A 10287-nucleotide genomic window follows, 5' to 3' on the forward strand; every position below is an offset into this window, starting at 1 on the left:
TTAATATAGTCTTTAAGTAATGGATACGTCATATTCTTAAGAATTAAAAATTGACTGAAACTATAGAAGAAACCCTTCTGGCCATTTGTACATATTTGATTTTTTTTTTTCATATAACAAGTAACAAGCAATTGGCAAAAATATTTGCTCCAAGTATTTAAGTTTGATCTGTTTAACGTAGTTGCATCAAAAATTGACTACTCCGCTTCAATGAAATTTCTAGTGCATTTTGCATTACTTCTATACAGTTCGCCCACAGCATAAAATATTTCTTGTATTTTCCAACAATATATTCACGAGGACACTAATCTTGTGACTCAGTCAACAAAACTGATCAACTCATCATCACCACACACGTGACAAGTCCAACCTTGAATCATAGTATAGAGTAAACGATATTTTAGGTTGGTTCTCATTAGCCCCAAAAATGGAATGATGAGAAGCCAATCAAGTCCACTGTTATTTTGATACCATACCAAATTTATCATGTTCCCATTATATTCTCTTCATAGTTTTAATTTGAGATCTTGGTAAAGCATGTGATTGTATAGCTTATCATGTATAGTTTTTTTTTTGTGCTTATATTTAAGTTAAAATAATAAGTATACGGTAATTAGAATCAAAATATATGAAAGCCACTACCTCTTCAAGGTCAGAGTACTTGAAAGAAAAGTATGGTATCAGAAATGATTAAAGCATATATACGGAGTACTTTTTCGTCTTCTTTAGAGTATTGGAACTGATCATCATAGCTTTTCTTTTTGACTGTGAAAAGTAACAAATAGATTATGTACAGTATAGATTTATTAGATTATGAATGTTTGCACATAATAAACCACAAACTATAGCGTGTACCGTGCCTTTTCTTTTATTACCCGGCAAAAAACGAAATCAGTTACTTTTTTAATGTAAAGTTTGATTTATGTATCAATTAATATATAATATATAGTGACAAAATTTAGAGATTACGGCTTCCAAAGGGCATGCGCATTAAGCGAACATAATAAATAAAACACAATTCTCGTACTAGCATGAGTTGAGTTCAATCAATTACTTCAAAAAACACGAGTTCAATCATTCACAGGGGAAATAAATTAACAAATGATTGTACGCAATTCTTCATTTTACACGCAATGCAAATTTTTCATGAGTCCATCTTGATAAACCGAAATTCTCTTTCAGAAATAGAAATAACTCATGACTGTAAAACAAGAAATTTAACTAACAAATGAGCAAGAGCAAGTATAGTTTTGATTATTGTAATATGGTTAGTTTTAATTTTTTTTTGGCTAATTAGTAATTTTTCCCCCCGAACTTTGACATGTACTAAATCGTGTCCCCTGAACTTTTTTGACCGTTAAAAATTCTCCTTGAACTATTGAGATTGTTAAATTTAAGGACTTTTATCTAATTTTAGTAAAAAAAATTGTAACATGAATGAAAGTTCATGGGGCGTAATTTAGTACATATCAAAGTTTCAGGGGCGTGATTTGATAGATATCAAAGTCTAGGGAGCATGGTTTAGTACATAAACAATCACTGAACAGTAAAATTGAATGAAATTAGACAAAAGTCCTTAAACTTAACAATCTCAATAGTTCGAGGGGAATTTCTAACGGCCAAAAAAGTTCAGGGGGCACGATTTAGTACATGTCAAAGTTCGGGGGAAAAAATGCTAATTAGCCTTTTTTTTTGGGGGGGGGGTAAATGAAAATTGTATATTACTCAACAAATATCTTTTAGGTCCAGCACCATCATAAACAAGGTCTTCTTTAATTTTAAGCATAACCTCTCACTCTATTTTCTATATCATGTTTCAACTTCTTTATTAGCACCATTAATACCCCAACAATCATTTGATTCTATAATAATTCATTTTGGCATGACCATAGATGGTACAATGCTACTGTCAGTGATGTTGCAAACACATGTTTTCGAAACTTGAAAAGCTTCGCTGATCAAGCTATTCATTTCAGAAACCGTGTTAATTTTAATTATTAGCGAAAATTATATATTAGGCAAGAGAGTTGGGTTTTTTTTATGTTTTTTTATAAAATTTGATCTCTTATTATCAATTTCTCTTTTTCCATAGAAAAAGTTTTAGAAGTGGAATACTAGCACTTCATAGGAGTTCCATTGTCCCTCTCTTATTTTCTCGTTTAAGAATTAATTTAGCTCTTAAAATTAAAAAATGATAAAAAGTCTAATAATAATATCACTCTATACTAAAATTGAATTATTTGCATGGAAAAAGTATTATGGACTAATGATCATCTATAATTTGAATGTGTTTGAGAGATATATTACTTTTTAAATTACAATTTCTTTCACTGATTTTATTTTATTCACAATGAAGACTAGAAATCATCTTCCTCCTTCACACAAGTACCCCAAGTGTCAAATTTCATTTCGCTTTACTATTTTGTGAAAAAATTAACTTCTAGTAACAAAAAAAATGTTAACAAAATTAAGTGTATAGATAAGTAAAAGATAACAAATTGAAAAGTAAAAAGCCAAATCTTAATAATAAATACTGTATATTACATGAACCATTAGCATCAAAAACATTAATAAGCTCGTAATTTGATGAAAAACAAAAAAAAACATACACACACAAATTATAATAAGTAGAATGTTATTAATATGAACGGGAATTGATGTTCCAAATAACCTTTGTAAGTATTAGGCAACGTCTTTTTTTTTAAGAAAAAAAAGAGAAAGTTAAGTTACTAATATTCATCACTCACTATCATCTACTTAATTTAACTGGTTTTCTAATTCAAACGACAAAAAGATTAGAAAAAAAACATATTAACGCAACTAATTATATTGGAGTTGTATAGTTAGTAGGGACCCTCCTTTCGGAAAAGTAATAAATCATTATTGACCACTCCAATATTTTTTTTATTTATTACACGACAAAATATAAAATTGAAATCCTAATATTTTGCGCCTAACTATATGATATGAGTCATCTTTTTCTGGTTACTTTAGACATATTCCTGGTTCAGATAATGCTCTATAATTCAACTAAATTTCTTTCATTTTTTCTTTTTATGTTTGTCATTTTGTAGCTTATAGATTATTATTAGTTGAAGTTTGTCAACAAAATTCTAATTTATTTTCTCTATAAAAATAAAACAAATAAAACTATATCATGAGCTGTCTATTACTTAATTAGGCTACATGCATGTGACTATATGTGAGTTTAAGAATTATTGTGCATTTCATAATATATCATGCTTTAATTATCTCATATATGATCAAGACCATTTTTCTCAAGCTACCAATGGGAGAGGTGAGAACATGATGCATGATTTGTCTACATACACCTCTTAAAATCTCTTCTTTTTTGTTTCAAATTACAATGGATAATTGTCAGAGAAGATGGCGGGTATGCTAGCCTAGCAATATATTATTGTTCAAATTATATATAATAAATTAACTATAAAATAAAAATAAAAATAAAAAATAGGACAAAGGAGATCATAATGGTAGGGCCCTAAGGACCCTCTTTAAGATGACAAATTTTGTGACATTTTATCGTGTTTGGGATTAGACAAAATGGAAAGGGGATTGCTGTTTGACCCCATTTCAGAATTTTAATTTTAATTTTGACAAAAAATTCAAAAATAATAATAATAATAATAATAATAATATATGGGTTTGCGCGTGGGTCCTCTCGTACCTGGATAGTCATGCAGAAAGGTTCATCATATTCACATGCACAACACAACAATATTACGGAGATTCAAACCCAAAAAGCTATAATACATTCACATATTCACTAATCCATACCTAAAAAAAGTTTAGTTAATTTAATTACGTCTTGTGAAGAACGATGGTTGCGTCATAAATTACCTAAATGATAAATGTACAAGTTCTTTGATGAACTTATCAGTTTTTTAGCGTTTTTTTTATATAATTTTTATTATACAATGATGTCATTATAGTGATACTAAATATTTTGTATTTTTTTGAGAATTTAAATAATATAATACCCAAAATAGAATTTAAACATTCAATAATATGCATATCTAATTTATTTTACAAGCATACAATAAATTAAAAAGAAAACTTACATATAATTTCTTAAAGTATGAAAAACACGAAACACCTCTACCGTAATAGCAAAAATGATACTCATTTCTTAGCTCACTTTATTTATAATTAGAGCTTTAAAAATGGATTGAGCTTTTTGACACAGTACAAATTGACACGAGTTTGAGAAGCAAGAAAAAAATATGGACTTGGGAACAACATGACATGATATTGCAAATTGTTACGGCACGACACAAAAAAATAGACTTAAACACAACATAGCACGACAAACTTGAATGCACGACACGTAAGTACAAATAGACTAATCCAAAAGCACAACACGTTAAAAATTCTTATAAGTTGATAATAATAATAATAATAATAATAATAATAATAATAATAATAATAATAATAATAATAATAATAATACATATGTATTTACCAATAAATATTCAAATTTTAATCATTCTAATTATTTTTTTTTATAATTATGTGTAAAGTATTGTTGAAACATAATATAAAAATAATTGAAGCTATAAAAAAATATTTATAATTTAGTAATTAACTCATTAATTGTAAATAAAATAGTGAGAAAGTGAAGCTCGAGTTAGACCCGTATAAGAAAATGGCTGGCCCATTTATGAAAAACAGGGCATCATGAGTAAATTACGACACGAAAAATGTGAGCTTATGTGATGTGTCGGGCTTACCATTATTATTGGCACGACACTGCATTTTCATATCTTTTTATAGGTTGGCACGGCACGATTCATACTATTGTGGACTTTTCAAAATATATGTCGGACGCATATATTTACAACTATACTCATTATCACCGGTCGTGGTAATCCTAATTTATTTAAAAATTGATTTTATAATTATATTGTTAAAAATTGTGAATAAATTTTTCGAGAAAACTTTTTATAAAGGGTAGAATTGTATAAAATTATAATGATTTTGTTCAAAGGGTGGTAGAAATAATTTATTATCCTTCAACTTAATTTAACTTCGATGATGTTTGGTTGGAGGTAATAAAATGGAATAAAATTAAAAAACAAAAAAAAAATTATTTTATTTTTTATTTAGTTTCATTTTAAAGTATTAGAATGTCATTCTAATTATAACTATGCTTTCATTCCTTCCAACTGAATGTTACCTAATGAGATATTTTTTATGTGAGTTTGAGTTGGAGGGAGAAAAATTAGGAATAGACTTGAAAAGAATATAAAATTAAATGTTAGAAGGGATTAACATTAACTACCATTTTAATTTAAAGTAGGACTCATTGGGAAATATAAACCCCTGATCATTAAAATTTAATTTAAGTCTTTCTTCTTTGTAAGAATGACAACTAAATAAGATTTGTAACCCTTAAACACATCATGTGTACACAAATATATACATTTTTGGCATAGAAACTCTATGTCAACAACACCCTTAGAAACTAAAATTAGTTAGAGAAGGAAATAAAAGAAAATGTTTACTTGTTATAAGCAAATATTATTGACTACATAATTAATTGATTAGAAAAAAACTACAAACGGTAATGAACGTTCTACAAATCACTTCAAATCAACAAACTTTTTGCTTTTGTGTCTTTCCACCTTAGCTAGTTGGTTTTCACTAATCATTTTTCTCTCTTTTTTCAACCATTCGTGCACTAACGCGGTTTGCAGCTTCGGCCTTTTTCTTCCGGTCACTTCGGTATTAGTGTATTACAATTGCATGCATGTGAGAGTGGGATCAGTGCTGGGCTGGGCCCTTACTCTACTCCTCACATAAGATCATTCAAATCATCTACCACCTAATAAACAATAATATTATTCCAGCTTTTAATCTAAATCAGGTGAATATTTAACCAGCTGTACTTAATTAAAATTTACTACAAGTACTGATATAATAAAGAATGACCCCTTTTTGCTGATGTAATTTAATTAGCTTACTTAAGTTAAAATGCTATGATATGACATATGACTTGGAATCGGTCTCAATTGGTTTAGGACTTGGTTCCCTACTCTACTCGGTCTCAATCGGTCCCATTAAAATTATTCGAAAAGATTCGGCTTTAATTTTTATTTTTGTTGGTTCGCTTTATCTAATTTAAATTTTGGATTTAAGTTTAATGTATAATTCTTTTTTAAAACAGAAAAGTTTTTATTGAGTCTGGGATATTTGTAGTGAAGCTAGCTAAGTTTTTTTGTGAGAATTACAATATTTTTACTGGCTGTAACACTAACTAGTTTAAAAGTTTGGCGCCACACTATTACAAGTAATTATTTTTAAAATAAATTTAAGATGATGACTACTGCAGGGTTCTTCCATCAAGCTTGATGATGATGTAAATAATAGTTTTGACTAAGACGGGATGAAGATGAAGTTGATGGAATATTTCGAACTTGGAAATGACCATGTGAGGGCGATATTTATCTTAGAGGTCTTCGTAGTGACAAAATCGACAAGACTGTAGCTCGAACTTGAATAGAACGACAATGGCGACTTGCTCTCGACATGACAAAGACGAAGATAATGTTGGCTTCATTTATTGTCAGAGGTTGAAATCCGTAGATAGGCAGCTATGTTCGAGGCTGAAAACAAACACAATAATATTGTATGTTTGTAACTTTAATTAAACAGTTGATTCTGCTCAACTGGTAACTTATATTTTTTTGTGGTAGTTAACAATTTTTAAGGCACATGTGCTCAAACAGTTTATCTTTAGAAAATAATGGGAGTATAGAATAGAATGCTGAGACTTGTTAGATTAAGCATATGTCCCAAGCATGTGTTCCATACTTACTGTCAGTTTCAAAGTTAGTGGGCGTATCAACAAATTAAGCTAACAATTGAAAAATTACAGCATAATTGATGACTTTAGAATAAATAAGGACTGAATGTTGTATCAACAGAGTTAGAGAAGGTTATTCAAATGGGAAGCTAGCAAAGATGGCACATGCATTAAGAACATTAAAAACTCACAGCAACTAAAGTCTAAAACAACAAATGGAAGAACAGAATGAGGGTTTCTTTCAGTGTTTAGGAACAAATGAACCCATGCTCAAACGATGTTTAATCAGCCTGTTATCCCCGCCGTACCTTTGATCCGTTGAGCGACGTTAAATACCAAAATGCAAGTTTTGCTGATGTTATGAAATTAATGATAAATAATGGAAGGACTACATTGTATTAGAAGGAGAAAGAATTCCCATTAACCTGTGATTAAAGGCATGTATTACAATGATCATAATCAAATAATCGGGACAATTTTATGAATCTATCGATTGAGCAACTGAGGATGTAAAAGGAAATTGGCCCAAATAGAATTTACTTAGAAGCTGGTACTTGTACAAAAGACACTACAATATCAAACAGAACTCCTTTACGTCTGCTATTAAAATGCAGAACCATAAGAAGATACTCACTCAGTTCTGCGCATCTTAACTGTAATTGGTAACTCTTTGTAGGATTGAACCTTCGTAGCTGCTCGGCGTAGCGGTCTTCCAACAGATGATCGCCTAAATCCTTGGGCTGAATTGAGGGCTGTATTTTTGTCATCTTTTTCTAATGTTGATCCCTGTAATGTTTGACCACTTGCACCAACTAGATCACCATGCAAAGAAGATGACAACTGACCATTTGATTCAGCTGGATCATCATGTTGAGAAGAAAGCATTTCACTACTTTCAATAACTGGTTGATCAAGTAAGGAAGATACTTGAAATTTATCATCTTCTATCTCAGAAAAGTAATCCGTTTCCTCTAATTCTTTAGATTTGAACCTAGCAGACAGCCTTCTAGAACAACGCCTGTTAGAAACCACCAAATCCCATTTAGCTTTACTTCCTTTCTAGTAGGAGATTAATTAAACAAGCCAATTATGCAAGAAAATCAAAAAGAAACCTTTTACTGTTAGCCTCATCTTTTGCACAAACTTCTATACCAGCAGGAGGAGGGGGCAAAGCTGCATACATCATAAATGAAACTGGTCAGTGTTTTTAAGGCCAAAAAACTAGAGCAAAACTGCTAGTATGTTAGTTACATTGGGTCCTTGATTTCTTTCTCTGGTTGGCCTTACTAGGCTTCTTTTCCTGTACCACTGGCAAGAATTCCCCATCCTGATAAGTTGAATCAACCAGCAAGAGTTGAGAGAAAAATCATGATAATACAGAAAATCAATGAAAGAAGCAGCTAATGAAGAACCCAACTTAGAATACAAGAAAAAATAATTCACATTATACTGAATACCTCATCACCATCATTATTCTCACATAATACCCTCTTTCTCTTTCCCTAGGAGAACAAAATAAATAAAGTCAGCAATACAGTCCGATCAAATAGCATAGCATAGAAAAAGTGAGATCGATATAGACCGTGCCTCAAATTTTCTGGCTTTGAGTAACCCGTTTTTGCATTGAAGCTCATGCTGGAGTAATTTCAACTGAAAAAGAACAGAATAAACAGGTAATGCTAACCACATGCTAAATGTTTTTGAATAAATCAACTAGTTGCATTGATCTTACCCTATCTTTACTTGAATTAAGCTCCTGCAAGATTGAAGCGAAACTTAAGCCCCAATAAAAATTCAAAGAAAGATTAACTTAAAAAGCAAAATATCAGCATCTATAATGTTACCGCCAGCATTTGGCTATTTGTTTGGGCAAGCTGCATATTTTGTAGCTGGACTTTCTGAATGCTTATTCTCAATTTCTGTATTTCTACTGCGCTCAGCTCAATAAGTTTACTGTAAACCAATAATAAAGACAACCAATTTCAGGAAACAATTCATAATGAGCAGAACTTATCTGGAGAATTCGATCGAAAATAATACTTTCTGTCACCAAGAAGCTTCACCAATTCTGTATTTTCCTGAAAATAAAAATATATAAATATAAGATCAGCCAAATTAAACATAATCAATTTCCCTGAGAGAGCCTATGGACAGCTCTGCAATTCAAAAAACACGGAGCATTATACCTTGTGGAGCTTTTCAACATATTCTTTAGCAGTAATTGTAGTACGCTTAGGCTTAGCATCTTGATTTGTTGGATTAAATCGGCGCTGTAAGTTGCTAATGTCGGCTAGCTTTTTCCTTTGGGCACTACCATCTGCTAACCATACCAAAGATATACCAACCGTTCAAACAAAAAACCCAAATGCCATAACCCCCGAAAAAAATTACAGCAAGCCAGAGTTCTACCGAAGAGGACAATAACAGCGTTTTCAACTTCCTAAGCCCCCGAAGAGGGCACATAGAAACTTAACATAGTCTCGCCCTAAAAACCCTAAAATCGTATGTGTAGAAATGAGGTCTGACCACCAAATTCAGAAATTAATCGTTAAATTCAACATATAGAGTCCAAATTTGAAGTTCCCAGCAAGAATTTCATAAAAGAGGTAAACATTACGCAAAGAAAACCAAGAAATGGAAAAAAAGTTAGGGTAACAGAAATGCATTTGCCGACTTGAGAAATTACCTGAATCAACGAGGACAACATTTTCCATGGCGGAGGTTTCCAAAACTCAAACCTAAAATCCCTGTGCCGGGATTGGATCAAGTAAGATTAGTGAGAAATGAAGTAGAAAGAATGTGGGAAAGCGAGAAGACGATGGCAAAAATGTAAAAAAAAAGTACCTCAACGTCTCTCCGAAGTAAACTCCGAACCTAGTTTTTGAATCTGAGTAAGGTATTATTCAAATTTCTTACCCAAATAAAGGGCGCCAACGTTAATAGAACCTATTTAGGGACTCTCATTGTAAATGTCTTATTTGCAACTAGGTTGTCCAAGGTCGTCGAATCCTATGTGTAAGGGCCGGGATTAGACATTTATACCCATAAAACAAAATTAATGAATTTTAAAGAATTTTTTTCAATTTTTGAATCGAATTAATAATTTAAATTATTCATCAAAAAGAAATCCGAGTTTAAATATAGTTTAATTTTATAGAATTAGGTGAATTTTTTTTTTTTTTTTTGAAGGAAGGTGAATTATTTTTTAATAACTAAGGTTTGTTTATGCGGTGTAAAACCTGCAGATAATTCATTACTTTCACTCAAACAATAAAAAAAAGTTACATACAAATGTCTTAATTTAAGTAATTTTATCACAAAAAATATAATAATATGAACATAATGATTTAAATATTTTGCCGCTAATTCAAACAATTTTATCGCAAGTATCCCATAAGTATTGGAAAAAAATAAAACCTATATATATTTATAATGTTGTTGTTTAGGGAGTGTTTAGAGTG

The 10287-nt window shown here is 30.7% G+C and overlaps 1 protein-coding gene across 2 annotated transcripts; it reads right to left on the reverse strand.

The window, feature by feature from the left end:
• Positions 1-7222: 7222 nt before the first annotated feature.
• Positions 7223-9840, reverse strand: LOC115706016 (SHUGOSHIN 2). Of its 2 annotated transcripts, none has more exons than XM_030633512.2 (11): positions 9671-9840; positions 9513-9573; positions 9013-9146; positions 8867-8904; positions 8671-8779; positions 8559-8582; positions 8414-8476; positions 8284-8328; positions 8078-8153; positions 7939-7999; positions 7223-7844 (listed from the first exon to the last, which is right to left on the reverse strand). In XM_030633512.2, the coding sequence occupies exons 2-11, from the start codon at positions 9538-9540 to the stop codon at positions 7457-7459; spliced, it is 966 nt and encodes a 321-aa protein (XP_030489372.2). In that variant the 5' UTR covers positions 9541-9573; positions 9671-9840; the 3' UTR covers positions 7223-7456. The 2 variants fall into 2 exon arrangements, with proteins under 2 accessions (XP_030489372.2, XP_030489373.2); XM_030633513.2 differs by having other exon boundaries at positions 9013-9143; positions 9671-9839.
• Between the last annotated feature and the right edge of the window lie 447 nt (positions 9841-10287).

The sequence above is a fragment of the Cannabis sativa genome, chromosome 1 (assembly GCF_029168945.1).
Source record: "Cannabis sativa cultivar Pink pepper isolate KNU-18-1 chromosome 1, ASM2916894v1, whole genome shotgun sequence".
NCBI classification, from domain to species: domain Eukaryota; kingdom Viridiplantae; phylum Streptophyta; class Magnoliopsida; order Rosales; family Cannabaceae; genus Cannabis; species Cannabis sativa.

What these genes read in the sequence shown, in the direction of transcription:
- LOC115706016 (XM_030633512.2), bottom strand. Translation starts at nt 9,540, where the DNA reads ATGGAAAATGTTGTCCTCGTTGATTCAG. An exon ending in ATGTTGAAAAGCTCCACAAG is followed by an intron (nt 8,905 to 9,012) that starts GTATAATGCTCC and finishes TTTTATTTTCAG; the next exon opens with GAAAATACAGAATTGGTGAA. An exon ending in AAAGAAATCAAGGACCCAAT is followed by an intron (nt 8,000 to 8,077) that starts GTAACTAACATA and finishes TGATGTATGCAG; the next exon opens with CTTTGCCCCCTCCTCCTGCT.